This window comes from Hoplias malabaricus, chromosome 1 (genome assembly GCF_029633855.1).
Source record: "Hoplias malabaricus isolate fHopMal1 chromosome 1, fHopMal1.hap1, whole genome shotgun sequence".
NCBI classification, from domain to species: domain Eukaryota; kingdom Metazoa; phylum Chordata; class Actinopteri; order Characiformes; family Erythrinidae; genus Hoplias; species Hoplias malabaricus.
In genome coordinates, this window is record NC_089800.1 from 59,106,871 (window position 1) to 59,128,829 (window position 21,959).

General features: G+C 38.0%; 3 protein-coding genes across 11 annotated transcripts; all 3 read right to left on the minus strand.

The window, feature by feature from the left end:
- Positions 1-699: 699 nt before the first annotated feature.
- On the minus strand, positions 700-10,924 carry LOC136694769 (dnaJ homolog subfamily C member 5-like). Of its 7 annotated transcripts, none has more exons than XR_010802242.1 (11): positions 10,328-10,918; positions 9,866-9,928; positions 9,647-9,762; positions 8,542-8,755; positions 7,417-7,558; positions 7,166-7,222; positions 6,950-7,012; positions 5,392-5,506; positions 3,585-3,775; positions 2,314-2,460; positions 700-2,192 (listed from the first exon to the last, which is right to left on the minus strand). XR_010802242.1 is itself a non-coding variant. In XM_066668596.1 (8 exons), exons 3-8 carry the CDS (start codon positions 9,748-9,750, stop codon positions 5,410-5,412), a joined length of 615 nt encoding a protein of 204 aa, XP_066524693.1. In that variant the 5' UTR covers positions 9,751-9,762; positions 9,866-9,928; positions 10,328-10,922; the 3' UTR covers positions 4,660-5,409. The 7 variants fall into 7 exon arrangements, 3 of the variants coding, with proteins under 3 accessions (XP_066524693.1, XP_066524682.1, XP_066524662.1); XR_010802241.1 differs by having other exon boundaries at positions 700-1,753; positions 2,039-2,460; XR_010802243.1 differs by having other exon boundaries at positions 700-2,460; positions 5,392-5,444; positions 10,328-10,922.
- A 380-nt stretch (positions 10,925-11,304) lies between these two features.
- tp53i3 (tumor protein p53 inducible protein 3) lies at positions 11,305-14,591 on the minus strand. Of its 3 annotated transcripts, XM_066680267.1 has the most exons (7): positions 14,447-14,591; positions 13,904-13,949; positions 13,585-13,728; positions 13,232-13,499; positions 12,607-12,819; positions 12,047-12,243; positions 11,305-11,917 (listed from the first exon to the last, which is right to left on the minus strand). In XM_066680267.1, the coding sequence occupies exons 2-7, from the start codon at positions 13,928-13,930 to the stop codon at positions 11,729-11,731; spliced, it is 1,038 nt and encodes a 345-aa protein (XP_066536364.1). In that variant the 5' UTR covers positions 13,931-13,949; positions 14,447-14,591; the 3' UTR covers positions 11,305-11,728. The 3 variants fall into 3 exon arrangements, with proteins under 3 accessions (XP_066536364.1, XP_066536377.1, XP_066536371.1); XM_066680280.1 differs by lacking the exon at positions 13,904-13,949; XM_066680274.1 differs by lacking the exon at positions 14,447-14,591 and having other exon boundaries at positions 13,904-14,368.
- A 1,499-nt stretch (positions 14,592-16,090) lies between these two features.
- Positions 16,091-21,950, minus strand: cenpo (centromere protein O). The gene is made up of 6 exons (XM_066668691.1): positions 21,782-21,950; positions 19,053-19,201; positions 18,819-18,942; positions 18,309-18,577; positions 17,992-18,154; positions 16,091-17,148 (listed from the first exon to the last, which is right to left on the minus strand). Exons 1-6 carry the CDS (start codon positions 21,801-21,803, stop codon positions 17,039-17,041), a joined length of 837 nt encoding a protein of 278 aa, XP_066524788.1. The 5' UTR covers positions 21,804-21,950; the 3' UTR covers positions 16,091-17,038.
- Between the last annotated feature and the right edge of the window lie 9 nt (positions 21,951-21,959).

Below are 21,959 nucleotides of genomic sequence, written 5' to 3' on the forward strand. Positions count from 1 at the left end.
TGTCTAAAAACTCAAACATCACTGCTGTGTCTGATTCAATGGTGACAACGAAACACACATTACAACACCACCATTTCAGTGTCACTGCAGTGCTAAGAATGATCCACCAGCAACATCATTTTATTGTGGCCCTCTGGCCATTCTGAATATTGAAAAATGCAGCGTGGGCAGGCAAAAGTATGCGGAGCAACAGAAGGACTTTAGTTTGTAATTGTGGTTCTACAAAATGCGCCTATGGTCAAAAATGGGTGTTGATAAAAAATAGTAATTTTACTGTTATGATTGATTGGGTGTGCGTGTGTGTGTACAATAAGTTACATGTTTTCATTAAAAACTTTATAATATGTTGTTATAAAGAACAAAATAAAGTTGTAATATTTCAAATGACAATTTTTCCAATTCAAGAATGTATTCAAATATATTTTTTTATAACAAAATAGGAACTGAAAGATCCAGTTCATTTTGTTGGATCTTTGCCATTTTTCATTGGTATGTCAAATTTGCATCTGGTGCTGACACAGTAGTGAGTTTTATTCTGTGCTTTATGCCTTTTCATATCAGTTGTTTTTCAATAGTCAACATTTGACAAGTGTATTCCTTCACACCATAACAGGGCCAAAATTGAAGTAAGTTTTTTGGACTGAAAACAAGACATAAAATTGGTGAAAAGCAGAAACTTTATTATGGATGAAACCTACATAATAATCAGGTTAAGCAGTAGACAATGGATAAATAAAACTGCAATCAATTCTTTTATTTGTTTGTTATTAATTTAGCTTTTTGGCTAAAACATTGGGCATTATTTTGTCACCAAAAAACTCACTTACTTCTACATGTCTGCCCTGTCTCTCAAATTACCAATCGCTAAATAATGCCTTTTTTTTTACATACACTATTTGCCAAAATTTATGTAGATACTCCTTATAATTAATTAGTTAAGCTAATTTAAGTATCTTTACTTGCACCCTTCAGGCACACAAATGTTCAGTTGAACACACAACTTTAACATCCACAGAAAAGAAAGAATCCAAATGAGATTCTCTGGTGCGTAAGACCCCCACGTTCAGTGTTGGGTTGGTACTGAGACCCAGATATATTCTTTCACCATCATTACTTCACAAATGTTCTTGTGGCTGAATGCCATTAAATCGTCATACAAATGAAATGTCCCAACATTTATTCTGAAGCCTTCACATAAGCATAGAGGCTGTTACTGCAGCACAGGGGGACAAAATACAGTACATACACTGGTGTTACTGTGGCAATGACTATGAGACACTGGAGACTGCTGGAGAATAAGTGCCATTCTGGAGAGAAGGACAAGATTTTAAACAGTCTCTTCATGATCATGTACAGAGACAGATATATGTACATGTATATGAATATGTTCCAATACACACTGATGCCAAAAACTTTCATAGTATCACAGGCCGCTACACTAGGCTGTAGTTCTGGAAAAAAAGCATCATTTGCCCTTCAAATCAAATCAAATTTATTTACATAGCGTCTTTTACAACTGACGTTGTCACAAATCAGCTTCACAGAGATAGTACCAGAACAGAACATTTAAAACAAAGCCCAATGCGAGCAGCCGAAGGCGACAGTGGCAAGGAAAAACTCCCTCGAGGCTGGAGGAAGAAACCTTGGGAGGAACCAAGACTCACAAAAGGGATCCATCCTCCTCTGATCAAACTTGGAAGTTCATTCCCTCCAAGTAACGAATGTTATTTGTTTGTCTTCTCTCATTTAATTTCTGGCAGGAGAAAATGCCAAAGATTTTGACTTAATCTCAAAATAATAACACATTCTGTCAATTCCAAAACTCTGTTACTGTCTCAGAAATAATCATTAAAATTTTAATAAACTCATTATTTCAGGGTGAACATTTAGAGGAACAGTCATCAGCATTACAAGATAATATGCATAATGTTTGACAATTGCTAGAAACAGCAAAGGACTTCCATATTTAGCTAGAAATAAAGGGCTAATAGCAATAATTTGCTTAGTATCTACATGAACATGATCTCATAAAACTCACAGGATATTTACTGCCATAGCGCAGCCAGAGGTGATCAGCATGACACCACTGTGCATCTCAAAATCATTTCTGAGGATCCTCTGGCCAGCCATGAATACCAGTACAGCAGTCACAGCCCAAACAGACAGTACAGACAAAAGAGCACACAGAATCTCTGCACAAAATGAACAGAAACATGCACAGACCGTACAAACTAGTGCTTCTAAGATTTGTACAGATTTAATTGTCTGTGTACATTTTAACAACTAGTTTCTTGAACAAAAGTTCACAATAACCTGATCGATGCCACCCATATGTGAGAGATTTTGATGCAGGTCTTGATGACAGCCACAGAGAAAAGAGGCTGATCAGGACACTGCCAAAGTCTATGAGAAGATGTGCTGCATCAGTCATTACAGCAAGACTGTGACCTGCATAGCCACCTGTTGGAGAGAGATGGAAACACAGAACATAACTGTATGTACAAAAATGTATAGTTGTGTTTCATTATTCAGTTAACTTATCCGTAAAACTGAAATGCTCTATTTAGACAACAGAATGTGTATTAAGTTTTTTCTTTCATTCATTCATTCATTATCTGTAAGCACTTATCCAGTTCAGGGTCACGGTGGGTCCAGAGCCTACCTGGAATCATTGGGCGCAAGGTGGGAATACACCCTGGAGGGGGCGCCAGGCCTTCACAGGGCAACACACACACACACACACATTCACACCTATGGACACATTTGAGTCACCAATCCACCTACCAACGTGTGTTTTTGGACTATGGGAGGAAACCAGAGCACCCGGAGGAAACCCATGCGGACACAGAGAGAACACACCAAACTCCTCACAGGCAGTCACCTGGAGGAAACCCATGCGGGCACAGGGAGAACACCCCACACTCCTCACAGACAGTCACCCGGAGGAAACCCACGCAGACACAGGGAGAACACACCACACTCCTCACAGACAGTCACACGGAGAAAACTCACATGGACAACACATCAAACTCTTCATAGACAGTCACCCGGAGTGGGACTCGAACCCACAACCTCCAGGTCCGCGGAGCTGTGTGACTGTGACAATACCTGCTGCACCACCGTACTACCTATTAAGATTTTTTTTTTCTCAATAATTCATAATTTTTTTGGGGAACACAAGGAGTTACTAAATTAATATAATACTGTAATTATCTGGGGTGGCACAGCTCCAGGAACCTGGGGTTATGGGTACAAGCACCACTCTTGCCCCACTCCAGGTGACTGTTGTGAGGAGTTTGGTATCTTCTCCCGGTGGCTGCATGGGTTTCCTCCAGGTGCTCTGGTTCATAGGTGTGAGTGTCTGATGCTCTGTAGAGTACTGGTACTTCCTCCAGGATATTTTCCTGCCTTGCACACAGTGATTCTGTGTCAGCACCAGACCCACCACGACCCTGAACTGTGGTCACAGACAATAAATGAACGAATGAATGAATGAATAATTCATTCACATGTTTTCTGCCTCTAAACTTGATCAGCTTGTATCCCCTATTTCTACCGAGTTATAATATGCAGAATATTATTACCAATCACTTCTCCAATCATAAAGACAAAACAGACAATTGATGCGAAGAGCAGCTTCCTGTAAGCATGCGTTTTCTCATGGCTCTGACTCCAGACAGTTCCGCTGAAATGGCAGTGAAAAGCTGTTCCGCTTGTCCCGTGTTCTTCTTCAAGCTCAGTGCATAGATAGCCATCCTTCCCTTCATCAGATAGTCTGAATACAAGAAACAACATGCAGTGTTTCCAGTTGAATTATGCAAATGCAACATTTTAATTAATAGTGTTTGCATTTGACCAATAGGATTCTCCTCCCTGTAAATTACATAAAGAAGTGATAAAATAAGACATGGAGATAGAGATATAAATAAAACTTTGTAATAAATAAAACGATATATAAAAGCTATGTGATAAATAAAACTATGATTTGTATTTTTGTTTCTGTTTTCCTGTTAACCATTTCTTGACCACCTTGCCTTTATAATTATTTCTCTGCATTGCTGGAAATCCAGTGCTGCCCAAGGCCACATTTCATTGTCTAGGTGTCCAAACAATTCAGTTTTCATGTTTTGGGCCACAGAATTGACGTTCTCTTCATATTATACTCTCCATGAACTGTGGTTATTGGTACTTGCAAACTCCTGGATATGGCATTTCTATGGAGCTATATCATTGACAGAAATATTTAAATTTGAAAATTGAATACTTTAATTATATTTATCTGACATTGGATAAAATTAAACTTATGAGTTGGTGATTATATATATTTTGCAGGACTTATTTCCAACTTTAAAATCCTAAATAAATTCAACTATCAAAAATAGGTAATCTAGGCCAGAGGTCAACAAAGTATTTCACATATATAAAATTAAGATAAATGTTATTCAAACGTTCAAATTTCAGTTTCAAACACTTATGTCAGTGAATTAGCTGCACACATTTCCCCAGCTTGTAAACAGCCACAGTTTAGAGAAATGCTAAATCAGTTCTTCTCCAGGAAGTGATAGAAATTACCAGGAAAATTTAGAATAGTAAAGATGCACTTTTTCAAAAAATGAGATATTAATATTTTGAACTTTACATTTTATTACATTTTCACTGAATTTTTCAAATGAATCATTAATATCAAAATATTTTACAAGATTTGGTCATGTACGTCATTTCCAGCTAGGCTACTGATTAAATAACTAACAATTTAACTGAACATTCTGAAATAATCAAATGTATAAAGTGTTGCATAACAAATCTGTATTGCCAAAACTGTGTAAAACACTATGCCAACAAAAGTTGTGCTTAAATTGCAGAAATTACTAATTACCTAAATAACTAACTGATTTTCATTAAACATAAAAAGGAATTAATCTTAAATTCCTATCTGAATATGACAACTTACCCCTGAAGAGGAGAATATTCCTGCTTGGAGTGCAGAACCTTTTCCTAACGCATTTGTTCCTCTCAGTTACCATATATTAATTAAGTAGGTGTACCAAGTGTCTTTATAAATGACACTTTAAATGAAATGGTAAAGTCAGAAAAGCCAGAAAAGTCTGAGATACAAAACCCTAAATAGGTAAATGCCATGTTTCCTCATATGCTGTTTCTTCATCTTTTCACACATTATCAGCATGTAAGTTTTGAAAGATAAGGCAGGAAAAAAAAAACTCATTTCCAAGGTTATCAACCTGAATTGATGATTAACACATCTACAAAAATAAACCAAACACTCATGGAATGTCACCAAATACTTATGGAAACAGATATATGAAAAATCCACATGAGTAATTTAAAATGATCCAGTAAATTATTGGTTTTATTTGTCTTAATTCCACAAACCTTTTACTTTCTTAAACGTTACTTCTTAAACATGCTTTTCTTGGTCATGAGATCTGTTGAACAAAAGCAAAAGACTCAGAAGCAGCTGGCTGTATGGTACTGGCTGCGTCTCCACCTAGAGGAAGAAAATAAATTCTATGGTGATTAAAATCTAAATCAAAGTCAAATCAAGAATTTCAGATCATAAAATACTTGCTTCCTCAGGGTGATTATTATGATGTGCATCAACCTAAATAAATAAACAAGCTGCTTATTTAGCATATAAAGACCTTGGGCATGTTTTCACCAGCAGAAGTCACATAGAACTCCAGCCCAAGTCTATGGAAGCAAATCTCTCTCATCAGACTTTGAAATATTACCACCTTTGAATTTGTAACACTGAATTTTTTGCACTGAAATTATGAATCTGAATTTTGTCGCTTTGGAATTTAAGTCTTCAGATTTACACCTCTGAATATTTTGCTTTACAATTATGAATCTGAATATAATTGCTCTTGAACTGAACTCGTGAATTTTCAAGAACACGTTTTCACTGTTATTATTCAAGGTTAATAAATTAAGATAAAAAAAAATTCAAGCTCAAAAAATTCAAACAATATATTTCAAAGATGCTCAGATTCGGTAGACGAAACTCAGAGACCAAAATACGAGTTATAAAAAATTCAGATACACATCCGGGACACCACGGATGAGCCATCGATTTATTAGGATTTTCTTTCACCTTAAATGCTGCAGTAGTTTCATTCTGTCGCCACTTCATGACGAAATACGAACACAACTTCCACACCGTGGAAAAACTACACGTTTAGCTTCCTTCCGCTTATATTATTTATTTATTTTCAAAGTGTTTCAAAAATCTGAAAGTCTCACTAAAGACACAATGTAACAGACTATTAATATCCTGAAGATGAAGAAGTCCATACAAGTCCCTCTGAGTTCCCCTTCTAGGGGAAAATAATTGATACCTCATTACATAAAAGGTGTGCCTGACCATAAAGTTGAAATTAGTCCTGGAGCTTTTCTGTAGTGAATCCTGTATAAAATCATGTACCTGGAATTAGGGATGAGCGGTATCCACATTTTTCATACCATCATACGGTCTCAAAATATTAACATGGCATACAATATCACCAGGGGCTTGGGGGGTGCACTGTTGAGCTGCATGAGCCTCATATCTGTAAGCGTGGGTCGAGTGAAGTGTTTTCAGCGCTGTGCATTTCAGCACAACCCAACTGTGCACACCAACAAACGTGTTGCCGATAAAAACCAGTTTCTTAGAGAGAATATTTTATTGACTGGTGCTGAAGGAACAGAAAAGTTAAAAAATAAGCAAAATAATATGGTTCTACGCTGTTTAGTATAGTATAATCAATAATGCCACTACCTTCTACACTACAGACTAGGGTTCCAATCCTTGTCCATGTAAACACACCATATTAAACCAGTCATTCACCTACATCTGTAACATCACTTAAAATCTGTTACTATACTGTCAATATCTCTGAATAAAAGAGACTGGCACATGCCATGAGTTAAAATGAAAATTCACTGCACTGACCTGCACCTGTGTTCATGGTATCTGGATTAGGTGCTGGCATGGCAATGATCACCGTGTGCTGTGCTGTAAAAGACAAGAAAAAAAATGAGGCAGAGAAATATATACTGTTCTTAAAATGAGACTTGTGTTTTTTCTTCCAGTCTTTATCAGAGTATAAATATGATTTATCAGACATCATTAGGAAAAGCAAGATACTGAATCAGATCAAAAGTTCACCTGAATCTCCAGGAGCTGGAGAGGAAACAGGTTGTCCTACAATAACAGTTTCATTGGCTGCAAATCAAAGTAAATCAACTTTAGGGTACAGAATATTAAGTCATGCTGTTGAAAGAAGAGTGCTCCACTGAAATTAATTGACCAGAGCATTGAATTATTAACTCACAAGCACAGATCAAAAATCAAATTTCATGCACAATCAATCAATAATCAGTAATATCCTGGGTTTTTTGAATAATGCTTTAACTCACAAATGTCTTGCTCCTCATACATTTGTGCTTCTAGCTGTTCTGGACCCACATATTTAAACTCCTTTTGCTTTTTTGATCCACATTTTCCACAGCAGAAACAGCAGCACCAACAAGTAAAGAACAAACAACAGATCACAAGTGTCTAAAGACAAGGGGGGAAAAAAAACAACAGAGAGTGGTAATACATACAATAGAAAACAGCCAAATAAACACTGACATGCTGAAAGTCATGGGATAGCTGTATGTAAACTGATTATTCTGGGGCGTTGCCTAATTGGAGGGCTTGACATGCCCACACCTGTATAAATTGTGAGGTGTGATATTGTGAGTGAGGTTCAACACTGGCCAGTGTGCTCATGACAAGGCAATGCAAATTTAAATAAGGCATGTTAGTGGGACATTACATTTCCAAAATTGTGCAGCCATTTAATATTTCTTGATCCACAGTATCATGTGTGTACCAGGAATAAGTCAAAGAAGGCATTACTGCCCCAGAAGCGCAAAAAGCATATAGTGAAACATCACAGACACTGATCAATAACATGTTTATGCAGACTAGTGGACCCACACCATGCCATGAGAACATAACCGACGCTATTACGGAATGCCCAACAGCCTGCAAAGTGCCTTATTGACAACGGGTGCACAGGGTCAAATATAAACCCTACCATCAGTCTAAAACAATCTGTACCATGCCACATGTTGTTAGTCCTCTAGGGTCCAGTTACCCACATCTCAGGCCCTGGTGAGGCACTGTGTTAAGCGTTGTGGTGTTAACAGAGGGTCTTTTGCTCCCATATCCCATTGAAGCTAAAGAAAGCTGTGATGATCAGCAGGATATGCAGGTGCAGCCTCCTGTATTGAATATTTCTGCTTTTTGTCTGTCCATATGAATATTTCTAGCAAAATGTTGGTGGTCATGATAATTAAGCACCTGGGTGGTAATAACTTCGATTACATATTCCAGGAGACACTGTGGATTACTAAACTGAAAATATTCAATCTCCGATAAATCACATCACTTTTGAATGAACACGCTGGACAGTTTTCAGTTGCACTCGGTTTTCTAATTTTTCATCAAAATAAACCAAATTTGAGCCCCAGAAAAATGTGCCCACCACATACCTTGAACCAACACTTCAACATGAGAAAGTGAAATTTAACGCCTTCTTCTCCAAACTCTTCTGCAGCAAGTAGGCCCATGGAACCATACTGATCATAGATCTGTCGTTTGTTCTCATCGTTAAGAATAGAGTTGGCATGGTTGATCTCTTTGAATTTTTCAGCTGCTTCTGGGTTGCCTGGGTTTTTGTCTGAATGATAACGCAATGCTAGTTTCCTAAAGGAAAGCAATTGTATTTTTCCATTAACAGACAGCATAAAAATAAATTGTATTAAGAGATTTATCGCTACACTTTTCAATCATTCATTATCTGTAAGCGCTTATCCAGTTCAGGGTCGTGGTGGGTCCTGAGCCTACCTGGAATCATTGGGTGCAAGGCGGGAATACACCTTGGAGGGGTCGCCAGTCGTTCACAGGGCAACACACACACACCCCTACGAACACTTTTGAGTCGCCAATCCACCTACCAACGTGTGTTTTTGGACTGTGGGAGGAAACCGGAGCACCCGGAGGAAACCCACGCGGACACAGGGAGAACACATCCAACTCCTCACAGACAGTCACCCAGAGGAAACCCACGCAGACACAGGGAGAACACCCCACACTCCTCACCCGGAGCGGGAATCGAACCCACAACCTCCAGGTCCCAGGAGCTGTGTGACTGCGACACTACCTGCTGCGCCACTGTGCCCCTCGCAACACTTTTATGCTACCTAAACAATTACTTACAAATTAGTTGTTTACCACTCAATTTTCAGTATCACACTACTCAGTCCTACTGGTAACAGTTAGCAAATAGGTTTGTTTCAAAATACTTGCAATATATGCTCTTAAATTATATAAATATCACTGTTCCAAAAATTATTTGTGATATACCTTAGACCTCTTTTCAGTCTATGTCATTATTTTTGTATTTAAAAAACAATACATATTTGACAAGTTTTTGCTGGACTTCATACTGAATTCAAGATATTGGTATCCAAATGGATGTCTGTACCCAGCCTTATGAATTCAAAGTTCCACTATTCCACTATAATGCTGGGGCATTGTATACACTACTAGACAGCATTTGGCATTCAGCATTGTGACCTTAAATTGTGTCTATACCTGTATGCCTTTCTAATTTCTTCAGCTGATGCTCCCTTCTCCAATTCTAAAGTCTTGTACAGACTGTCCCCAGCTGTGGATAGCTTGCGTTTGTTTGGATCCATCGTTCTAAAATTCTTCTCAAAACACAAGGCACAGATATGAAATACAGTGATTAAACTACCTACATTCAATCACCTGTTGGGGTCTGTTTGAAGTGAAAATAGAAGCTAAGCTTACCTGTGTTCATAGGACCTAGTTTCAACACCAGCGTTGGATAAATGTACTCTAGATATTAAAGTGCTGTTTGAGAAGAGGAGAGAGGGGAAAGAAACGTTTAATTTTGGTCTTTATAGTAGCAGGAGGAATATCAGGTGACCAGTAGACGGTCTTTTAAAACTCTCTTTGAAGATATAAAATGTAACCAATTAACAGAAGGGAGGCCCACACAAATGTAATTTTTCGAGTGGCTATGCTGTAAAATACAGACAATTCGCCATAAAATTCCCCCAAATGTAAATCTGTGTGTCAATGTATTGATTGTACGCTTGTGAACATTTGGCGTGAATAAGTCCAATCACACTGACTGGGCTCAAAACCCACATATACTTTTAAGCGTAATCTGTAGGAAGATATACCGAGCCAAAAAATCCAAAATCTGTCTGGAATGTGGACTATGAAAAAGTAACTTCATCCACTCACCTATCAGGAGTCAGACGAGCAGGGGTCTGTCGTTTAATAAGCTTGTTCAAATCAGAAACCCTTAAAAACGATCCAAATATCAGCTTATTGGTTTAAAATGAGCTGATATTAGAAAGTGCAAGAGACGCACCACCTCCTGCTGAAGTGTAAAGGAAACTAAGGGTCGGACCAGGAAGTGTGTAGCTGTGTGGAATTTCACCGCAAAAACGAAATGTGAAAGTTTTGAGAAACAAATTAAAAGTCGTGAGACAAAAACAAAAGGGTCTTGGAAGGATCAAAGAAAAGTCGCGGGAATCAACAAAGCAAATTGACACCATGAAATACACATCTAAAAGCTTAATTCTCATTCGTTTAAAAACGTCATAAACAGATTCCGTAAAGCAACATTGCGTATTTTACAATAATACATAATTTGTTTGGGCACTTCGCCCAGTCTCCCTCAGTTACGCCTCTGATGGGCAACAAAGTATCACTAGGTGTCAGAGTGGACAGTGAGTGAGCAGTGTCTAAAAACTCAAACATCACTGCTGTGTCTGATTCAATGGTGACAACGAAACACACATTACAACACCACCATTTCAGTGTCACTGCAGTGCTAAGAATGATCCACCAGCAACATCATTTTATTGTGGCCCTCTGGCCATTCTGAATATTGAAAAATGCAGCGTGGGCAGGCAAAAGTATGCGGAGCAACAGAAGGACTTTAGTTTGTAATTGTGGTTCTACAAAATGCGCCTATGGTCAAAAATGGGTGTTGATAAAAAATAGTAATTTTACTGTTATGATTGATTGGGTGTGCGTGTGTGTGTACAATAAGTTACATGTTTTCATTAAAAACTTTATAATATGTTGTTATAAAGAACAAAATAAAGTTGTAATATTTCAAATGACAATTTTTCCAATTCAAGAATGTATTCAAATATATATTTTTTATAACAAAATAGGAACTGAAAGATCCAGTTCATTTTGTTGGATCTTTGCCATTTTTCATTGGTATGTCAAATTTGCATCTGGTGCTGACACAGTAGTGAGTTTTATTCTGTGCTTTATGCCTTTTCATACGTTCAGTGTTGGGTTGGTACTGAGACCCAGATATATTCTTTCACCATCATTACTTCACAAATGTTCTTGTGGCTGAATGCCATTAAATCGTCATACAAATGAAATGTCCCAACATTTATTCTGAAGCCTTCACATAAGCACAGAGGCTGTTACTGCAGCACAGGGGGACAAAATACAGTACATACATTGGCTGTCAGCTGACATGACTTAAAAAATCTAGTATGTAGTCTGACCTTCAGTCTTTACTGTGTTGTCTCATAAAAAGTTTCTGATGTCTGCATGACAAATCATTAAACAGAACCTAGAGATAATCCAGTTCACCAATGCTGATTCCTTTGGTCAATTGTCAGAAATTTTTATTATGATTTTTCCAATGTTCCTGTTGGCCTCCATGTGTGCATGTGCGTCAGCAATGTTATCCATATTGAAGATGCTGTCAATAACTGGCCTCAGAGACATGGGTTGGTCTGCTGAGTGGAAGTGTGGCAATGCCTGTTCAGTGAAGCTCTTTATCAGTTCAGCTTTATACTGAAAATATGTAAAGATGTAATTTGTGTTAAAATATTAAATCAAATATTTAAATAATCAACAATGACACCAAATATGAACATTCATATGTACTTGATTTAGATTTTAGGTTTCAATACTAATTTGTACCTGAAGACTACGTGACCGGAGAAGGCTACTGAGAAGGTAGCCTCTCTTCAACAAAAGCTTGCCAAGCAAGTCCCCTTCCACTGACTTTCCTCCCATTGCACCATAGAGCACCCATCTTCCATCCATAGCCAAACTACGTATGTTCTTTTCCCAACAAGATCCACCGATGCAGTCTAGAATGACATCCACTCCCCTGCCTGCAAGACCACACAGTACTTTAACATGTGAAATGTGCCTGCATTTAATAGTTCTGAATCAAGGCTTTTCTTCATTACACTTAATTTCACTGATCTTTCTGTGACCTAGTGCACACTAGTGATCAAGCAAAAGCTTGATGTAGCAGGTAAACATTGTTAAAGTTTTACATGTATTTTATCATATACAGTTTAAAATAGCCCACTCAGCGTTTTGTTGTCTCATTTTAAAAAGATTTACATATATGTCAATGCACAATACAGCAGCTGAGATGCAACTAAAAAGATTGGTTAATAAACACAAAAATAAAAGTATGTCAGAGGAAAAATTCAACTAGAAAATAAGACATGATTTTAACTACTTACCTTCAGTAAACTGCTGAATATTGTCAGAGAAATCACCTTCTTTGTAATTGAACCCAGCTGCTGCACCTAGCTTCATTGCAACATCTAGTTTCTCAGGGCTTCCAGCAGTCACTACTGGAACAGCACCACCCAGGCGAGCCAACTGAATGGCTGCAGTGCCCACTCCACTGGCTCCAGCATGAATTAACACAAACTCTCCCTCCTTAACTTGGGCTATGACATAACAAATTAATTATTATTCAATTTTACACAGGTTACACGTTTCTTATAAACTTCAGCATTTTTTTGCTTTGAACAAAACTCAGTTTACCATATCTTAATGATGAACTTTAGAGGACACATAAAACACATATTAAACATCTTCATTGGGGTTTTAAAGGTACACAATGTAAGATTTCTCTTTTTGCTTCTGTGGCTCCCCCTAGATTAATTAATTTTTTCAGAACTGTACTGAAATCAACAGGGACGGTGCTACGCAGAGGCTCTAATCTCCCTATTACAGGTCAGTGAGGCAGCACAATGATTTTGAAGTTGTAATTTTAAGGTAAAAATATGTTTTATGTATACAGTTTATATTTTCCTATAAACTGAATGCTATATTTGATTTTGACTGGCTTTTAAACACCTATTAAGTGCAGAAGTTGATAGGCAGTCAGCCAGGCCTCTGGGATTGCTGCAGCTTCATCAAGAGAAAGATGTGAAGGGACTGGCATGAGAAGTTCCTCGGGGACAGCAGCATATTGTGCATATCCACCCCCTGAAAGCAAAGCCATGACTTTATCTCCTGGCCTAATTTTCCTCTTGACTCCAGGACCAAAATCAGCAACGATACCAGCAGCCTCCAGGCCAAGGATCTCACTCTCTCCAGGAGGAGCTGGATAAAGACCTCTCCTCTGTTACAGGAAACAAACCTCTTATTGAATAATCCATGTCTCTTGTATACATTTAAAATATATATATACATGGATATATGTGTACTTGTAACAGGTCTGCCCGGTTTAAAGCTGTTGTATGGATTCTGATGAGGACTTCTCCATCTTTAGGTTCAGGTCTGGGGACCTGTCCTAAATGCAGCTTCTCTGGACCTCCTGGTTCTTTCACACATACTGCCAACATGGATGACTAAAAGTGTTATCAAATGAACAAATGTTTAATTGCATAGAAACACAGTATATATATATATATATATATTAAAACATAAAAATAAAGAAATAATGCACTAAAACCGGCCCGAACGTGTTTGTTTGCCTTTTTTTTTAAATGTATGTTACACGTTACGTTATAAGGTTAGACTTACAATATCTTCATCTGGGAGCTGCAGCATAGTTTAGCATGTGGCCACACTGTCAGTGATGTATAAAAAGACAATATTACAGACCGAACATAGCGTTCGAAATCATTCACTACCCTCCTGAATTCAGTTCCCTATAATAGTGCACTATATCGTGAATAATATAAGGAATAGTGAATAGCGAGTAATTCGGACACATCCATATTTTTTCGGGTAAATAACGACTGCGTAATGTTTACGCAAAATTGATGCTTTCACTTTTTACAGTTGTAGCTGACAGTCCAGCAAAATATCTAAAGATTTACGTATAACTTAAGAACTTTTGAAAGTAAACACCATTACCAACAATAATAATTACTTCAGTCTTACCAGGGCGGATTAAACTAAAGGGCTAGGTCTGAATGAAATATAATAGTTTATATTTCGCCTACTTTGATTCTTATCCCAATAACGTCCCGTAACAAATAGTTAACACTGAAAATGTTATGCACACGCTATGGTCGTCTTAAAAGAAGAACATAAACGTTATTATTTGGATGTTAAACTTACCAATGAAATGAATTCCTCTGGTTTGGCGAGCTCTCGCGTTCAAAAAGCTTTACGCTAGGGGTCACCAGAATCACGTCTACTCAAATCAAATATCAAAGTTCATTTTGAGTACTTTACTTTTTTTACTACAGCTTTATTTCCTGTTCTTCTGATGTCAACAATCATGTCTTGTTTACATTCTGAGACAGGCTGTAGGTTCTACACCCGTCCATTAGATGTTACTCCTCCTCTCTGTCCAATGGCCCATCGTTCTTACGGAAGAGACAGTAATAATAATAATAATAATAATAATAATAATAATAATTTCTAATGTATAATGCGCCTTTCACAAACCCAATCTTTAGTCTAAAAAAAGTGAGATATCCACCATAGTTGTGTCACTGGCAAACTTATTGACGTGGCATGAGCTGTGCATTACTGCAGTCATGAGTCATAGGGAACAGTAGTGGTCTGACCAAACAGCCCAAGCATAGTGCTAGAGATATTAATGCACAATCTGGATTGACTGAGGTCTCCCAGTCAGAATGTCCAGTATCCAGCGGCAATGGGATGTGCACAAGTCCTGTAGGTTTAGACCAGGTGCTGAGGAATTATGGTGAAAAAATTGCTGATCTCAAGCCTATGAACAACATTCACAAATAGGTGTCCTTATTGTCCAGGTGTGTGAAAGCCAGGTGAAGGGTTGTGGTTATGCCTTTTTCTGTGGAGCAGTTCAGACGATATGCAGGGTGTCAAGTGAATGGGTTGACAGGGTTTTATGTCACTTCTTGAAGATGGGAGTGTGCACAAGAGGGTGGTAGTCATTGAGGCAGGACAGAGGAGACTCTTTTAGGAATGATGGTACTCAGGGAGATGATGAAGATGTCAGTGAAGAAGCCTGTTAGCTGATCCACACAATTTTTCCATGTATGTATTTTAACAAGCGGCATAGTGTCGCAGTCACACAGCTCCAGGGACCTGGAGGTCGTGGGTTCGAATCCTGCTCCGGGTGACTGTCTATGAGGAGTGTGGTGTGTTCTCTCTGTGTCCGCGTGGGTTTCCTCCGGGTGCTCCAGTTTCCTCCCACAGTCCAAAAACACATGTTGGTAGGTGAATAGGCCATTCAAAAGTGTCCATAGACGTGAGTGAATGTGTGTGTCTGTGTTGTCCTGTCAAGGACTGACACCCCCTCCAGGGTGTATTCCTGCCTTGCACTCAGTGATTGTGACCCTGAGCTGGATAAGCGGTTACAGAAAATGAATAAATGAATGTATTTTAACACACGCCTTGAGTTTTTTCTTATTGTTTCAAAAAAGGTTTAACAAGGTTATTTTAATGCTAAGGCCATTTAGAGTATGGTTTATCTATTTTTTATTGTATTGCCAGTTTAGCTACCTATACTATATGTTCCTTAGCCATCCCCACTAACATTTTAATGAACAGGCTTGGCTTTGGTTTAAATTATCATGAGAAATACTATTGCATGAAAGACCCACCCCATGAAAACTGGTTAGACAAATGTTCAATGTTTACAAATCCAAGTATCATAGCAGCACCACCTTCAGTGTGTCATATCATCTCCAATATGAAAGGAGACAACATGGATTGGTAAAAAGACTGCAAATAAAAAGGTATGTTATTTATATTTATTAAAGATTACAAGACCATATTTACATGTTTTCACTGGAAAGAAACATCATTTTAATATTTGGAAACTGATTCTATACACAATACAGCACGCAACTGACCTGGCTCTAATAGCCACTCTCAGCTGTACTTCAAGACAATAGATCAACATGACTACAAAAGCAAACTTTAAAGGACCTTTGGTGTTCATGGATGTGAGACTAATGAATCACAAAGAGGACACTCGCCTTCAATGGAAACTGGAAGAAATTCACAGAAAATATAGATTAAGTCTCAAACTGCTTTGTCAAGAACGGGAATTAATATTAATGGAACACAAAAAGTTGCTGCACCTGAGAGTCTGTGAACCTTATGCAACTATTAACAACACAATGAGAGCTATATCTGAGACAAAAAGTGACTTGCAACATATCCGTATTTCAAGATCAGCTCCAGCAATCAGAGGCACACTTGCAAGTGAATTTCTTTCAAATGAAAAGGATCAGCTTTTAGAAATGAGGCACTCAAAGTCAGCAATGTCATCTGCTCTGCTGCAAGGTTCTTCTGTCTCTCTAAAACCACCAAAACCTTCAAAAACAGGGCCATTATCAATCATACAACTGAAGGACATTGCATTAATAGACAGCATTTCTCAAAAGGAGCTGGCATGCCAAGAAGAGCAAGAGAGACAAAGAACAGGACGAATGAAACTAATCCAGAGAGAAATAATTCAACAGAAAATGAAGAATTTCCTCAAGACTCTTGACACATTTTGAGTATAGACTGCATAGCTCCAGCTGCCTTTCTATTTTAGGCTCATATTAGTTTAAGAAAAGTATGTGAATGCTTGGTATGCAATTACAAAGATGTTCTTTAAACTACTTGCTAGTCTTGTTGGGTGCAAATTATGGTTTAGTTATTTTCCTTGATCTCGATGTATATGAGTTGAATATGTTAAGAAGTCCTTTAAAAGTCAGCTACAGTTACTCAGACAATGCTTCCCGTTTTCCTCATGGTCAAAAGAGCTCTGTGAACTGGAGACTCCATGAGTAACACCTGATTTTTCTTCCATTGTGGGGATCCAGGGAGTGTTTCCTCTTTTTATAAAAAGAAAAAGAAAAGGCAATGATGAGAGAGATTGGTAAATATTATAAAGTATCATTTATACTGTTTTATATAATATATGCAAACAGAAGCATATTTAATTAAACTTTATAATCTGGCATTCTTGCTACTTAAAGGAATACAATGTAAGAAGAGGCTTTTTTTTCACCGAGTTCCCCTCTACCTGTAATGTGTAATTCATGTTTACAGTCCTGTCATGAAATCAAGTCTCACACACATACCCATCTCATAGACAGACAATTACTCTCACATTACACACACATTCTGAGCCGAGAAATAGTTACAACAGTCACAAATGGCTCTGGGAGCCTCAACTGAAAAACACGCTCAGGACTTCCAGCGATACACTCACACTACCTCAATATTGAGCTTGGGGAATGTGTGTAATTGAATAAAACGATGTTTACTTCATGACAAATCATACATCTCTCACAAAAACACTAGACAGAGTCATTACTACAGTTTAGTGTAATTTTGGTATAAATGTAGCCATTATAACCACACAGCAACCAACAGAATCACAAATTACCAGAATAGATGTCCAACGCTAAAATGTGAGTTAGCAGACGCTACCACTGGCCCTCGTTCATTAGTAACTCTGAGAACCTGATTCTAACACTATGTCATCAACAAAGCTTGGGTTCCTCTGACACAAAGTGTAACTCTGGCCTTTATAACCACACAGCAACTAGAGAACGGCACTTGTTGCAAGAATCTGTTTCCAAGTAAGCAGCCACTAATCCTGGCTCACAGCTCTCATTTTTAAGTAAAAATACTATATAGTGTTCCATTAAACAAATCAAAAAATGTCTTACCTTTGCTCTCAATTGTAACATGACTAGGCAGACATTGGGTGAGGTCACCATACTCCAGTGTACACAGAACAGCTGTATTTCTTTCATCTTGGGATTTGCACTTCAAGGTGAGAAAGTTGCAAAGTTGATTTCTCTCAATCACTTCTACTGTCCCAATGAGCTCCTGTAGCTCAATGAATAGAAATAAACTTGGTCAGCATAAATATATGCAAATTGAAAGTGCATAAATCTGTGCAAAGAAGCACGTCTAAACAAAGGTCTTTTGGATGTTGATACACATGAACTAAGTTCTTCAAATAAGTGTATGCTTGTTATACCTTGATTAGCAAAATCTGCTGCTTGCGTCCGGCTAAAGCACTAAGGTGCAGGCTTAGGGTTTCAAGGAAGGCTTTAAAATCAGTCTGTAGATTCTCCTTGGCAAGTCTTTCCAGTGGAATACACGGAGGGATATTGTGACGACTGATCTGAACTGTGCGTGTAAGGTCCATTTCCACATTATATGTCTCCAAGTATACACCCTCATAGGCAGTATGAAACGACACACATACACCTTTACCTTGTGTACTCTCCACCAGATCATATCCACCTAAGAAAGGGGTGTAATGCAATTGCTATTGACCATAATGTATATTTAACATCAACACTTTAATTGTTGCCTTATGGCTACTGCTATATTTCATATCATGTTCTATTTGATTTTGTCTAATTATACGATTTAAATGGTTTTTGTTGACTGCTCTTGTTACACTGAACCTGCCATTCATGTTCCATGGTATTTCCTGTAATGTATGATGGAGATAATACAATAAAATCTTTGTGATGTTTACCTATGAGGTGATAGGCAGTTTGAAGGTCCTTCAGCTTCATTAGCTGAGATTTTAGTACAACCCGCTCAAGCTGAATTGTGTCTTCTTCTATTGGCAGTCCTTGGTCCAGTTTAGATTTTATATTCTGAAATGACAATAGTTTGGATGTGGCTGAGACAAATTATGTATGATAAGGTATAATTAATGTAATATAATTCATGATAGAACAGACATGATGCTCTCCTCCTCCTGTACCTTTAATGCTGCAGTTTCAGCACAAAGTCTGTCTCTTTTTGCACGGAGCGTTACTATGGCTGCTTGTAGGTCATCAAAATGGTCCTGCTTTTGCTTTCCTTGGCCTGGGATTCCAGCCTTTTCCAACATTAACAGATGATCATATATACCTGAGAGACAAAAGGTTATGTATACTTGAAATTAAAGTTACTTTTTTAACGACATCTAATAATGCAATAAGAAAGAGAATGTCTGATTTTAAAAACTGGAAAATATTACACATAGCTAAAAAAAGGATAGGATATTAACTACTTCTCATTCTTATTATCTCTCCCTGCATCTTATACACAAACACAGGCATGGGCAATCACTTAAGTTAAGAGTGAAACCTGAATGACCATGATCAGAAGCCATATTGATGGTAATTTTTTTGATACAAATAGGCTTCCCAGTATTATTTTTGCCGTCAGCAAATGAAAAAAGCAAAGATTTTCCACAGAATTTGAAATACTAATATTATTAGACTTTCTGCTTTAATAAAAAAAAAAGCACTTCATCCTTACTGACTGAAATCAAATGTAAGGCCTGGCAAAGTCCCAAGTGCCATTTTCCTTAATTAAAAAATTAATATATTTTAAAACATGTGAAATCTGTACATGTCCTAAATTCAATTTATGCCTGGATTGTAAATCAAAAGAAATACAAACATACATGTAAAAAAAGATAATTTACTATAATGTTGTGCAATGGAACCCGTGGTAGACAAATTATACAAACCATGTATGTGAGTATCTAAGTACAGCTACTCAAGGTAAAATATTCTCCAGTAAAAGTTAAAGTTCTCGCTGTAGATCTCCACTTGAGTAAAAGTACAAAAGTATTTACCTTCAAATGTACTTACGTATCAAAAGTAAAAGTACCATGACGTATTATGGCTCTAATGCCCTATTATAATTTTTGTGCAGTGTCTGCAGTGCTGAGCCCAGAGTAGCAATGACAGAGGCTCTATTCTCCCTATTACAGGTCAGTGAAGCATCACAATAATTTAAGCTTTAATTTTAGGGTAAAAATATTACAGTGTTCCTTTAAGCTCCCTGTATGGAACCTCATAGTTACAGAGTATGGTTTGAGTTATTCGTGCATTTCTGAGACAAATTCTTAAACAGGCTACGGTATTGTTTTTCTGTCTTATACTCGTTTTGTCTTTTGGACTTGTTAATCTCTCTGTACTAATTTTTGGTAAATGATTTGTGACATCTACAGATCCGTAAACAGGGTATATGAATGAACAGTAGTTAAGGATGACGCAAATGCAGCCAAATACTAAAATGGTACAAGTCACAGATCCAGGGACCTGGAAATTATGGGTTTAATTTCCGATCTGGGTGAGGAGTCTGTGAGGAGTGTGGTGTGCTCTCCTCATGTCTGCGTGGGTTTCCTCCCACAGTCCAAAATACACACGTTGGTAGGTGGATTGGTGATTTGAAAGTGTCCATAGTTTTAAGTGTGTGAGTGAATGTGAATGTGTGTGTTGCCCTCTGAAGGACTGGCGCCCCTTCCAGCGTGTATTCCCGCCTTGCGCCCAATGATTCCAGGTAGGCTCTGGACCCACCGCTACCCTGAACTGGATAAGGGTTACAGATAATGAATGAATGAATGAATGAATAACTGTTCTAAAAAATGAAAGTGATTACTTACAATCTAAAATGCACAAAACAGTTGATAAAAAGCCTGTCTTTGGTAATATTGGTTTTGTTCAAAGAAACATTTTCACTTCTTTTAGCGCAGCGATTGTGTTCTTTCATCTCCTAGCAATGGAATCGCGGGGTGTCACATGGAGAGCTTTGTGAAGCAGGGAGATGTGTTTGGTCAAGTTACTTTTGTTTTATTCACACAAACCAAAAGGATCATCAGATTTTCATAATGTAGTGGAGTAAAGTAAGTTATTTGACATTGAAATGTAGTGGGGTTAAAGTAAAACCCCAAGTGTAAATACTTCTGTATTTATCTGTATACTACAGATACACAAAAAGTACTTAAGTAAAGTAACAAATTACATTTACTTTGTTACTGTCCACCACTGAATGTAATCCCACAGTTTTTTTTTTATTCATGTGTGCTCTACACTACAGAACAAACGTTGTCTAAAGCAGTGTAGTTTTACAAAGCATATAGTTCTGGCCTTAGAATCTTATTGGCTAAGTGGAGGTGTGAGAAATATACCCAGTGTTAAATCTGTGGCAGTTGAATTCTGTGACCCTAGAGGGCGCTACTTGATCGCCTTGGAATAGGGGGTCACAATTTCTGACAGCTGCCGTCAGAATTTTTGACCCCCACTGAATCTCCATATAAACCGACATTTATGTAATTAATATTCAGGGAGGTCACACATTCGGACGGAAGCTGTCAGAAATGGTGACCCCTATACTGGACACGAAGCAGCGACATCTAGGGTCACAGAATTCGGTGTAACACCGAAACAGCAAATTAATACTGTATTAATGTGCCAGATATTATGTGTAAATTGACTGCTTTGAACCGCTGGGTTTTTTTTCGACAGATGAAAACGCGTATTTAAAACGTAGGGCTATTTTATTAACAACTAATGTTAGCATAGTGATAACATTCCGCTAACAACTCCTCCCCTCTGTTACCTTCGAAAATAGTTCGGTTCGTGTCCTAATAGCACGCTTATTGATCTCTGTGTGTTAACCCTGCTCGTTGTGTTGTATAAGCTCTTGAAGACTCACCTTGTTTCCCCACGATGTCCATTTCCCCGCTGTGTCCGTTCCTCCGCGAGCTCCGTCTTCGTATCGGTTCAAATTCGGCGCTTTTTGCGTAGCCCACACAGACGTGAGTTCACGGCGAGCGGTGACGTCATACGTAAACAACGCCACAAGGAGCATCAACACGCACCTCAGTTTGCGC

Coding starts and splice junctions, on each gene's coding strand:
- LOC136694769 (XM_066668565.1), bottom strand. CDS start 9,750: ATGGATCCAAACAAACGCAAGCTATCCACAGCTGGGGACAGTCTGTAC. Junction 8,756..9,646: donor GAAATTAGAAAGGCATACAG/GTATAGACACAA, acceptor GCTTTCCTTTAG/GAAACTAGCATTGCGTTATC. Junction 7,559..8,541: donor TGTTGAAGTGTTGGTTCAAG/GTATGTGGTGGG, acceptor CCTTGTCTTTAG/ACACTTGTGATCTGTTGTTT.
- cenpo (XM_066668691.1), bottom strand. CDS start 21,803: ATGGACATCGTGGGGAAACAAG. Junction 19,202..21,781: donor GGACATCGTGGGGAAACAAG/GTGAGTCTTCAA, acceptor TTTGTCTCTCAG/GTATATATGATCATCTGTTA. Junction 18,943..19,052: donor CTGAAACTGCAGCATTAAAG/GTACAGGAGGAG, acceptor TTGTCATTTCAG/AATATAAAATCTAAACTGGA.
- tp53i3 (XM_066680267.1), bottom strand. CDS start 13,930: ATGCTGCAGCTCCCAGATGAAGATATT. Junction 13,500..13,584: donor ACCGGGCAGACCTGTTACAA/GTACACATATAT, acceptor TTCCTGTAACAG/AGGAGAGGTCTTTATCCAGC. Junction 11,918..12,046: donor TCCGGTCACGTAGTCTTCAG/GTACAAATTAGT, acceptor ACATATTTTCAG/TATAAAGCTGAACTGATAAA.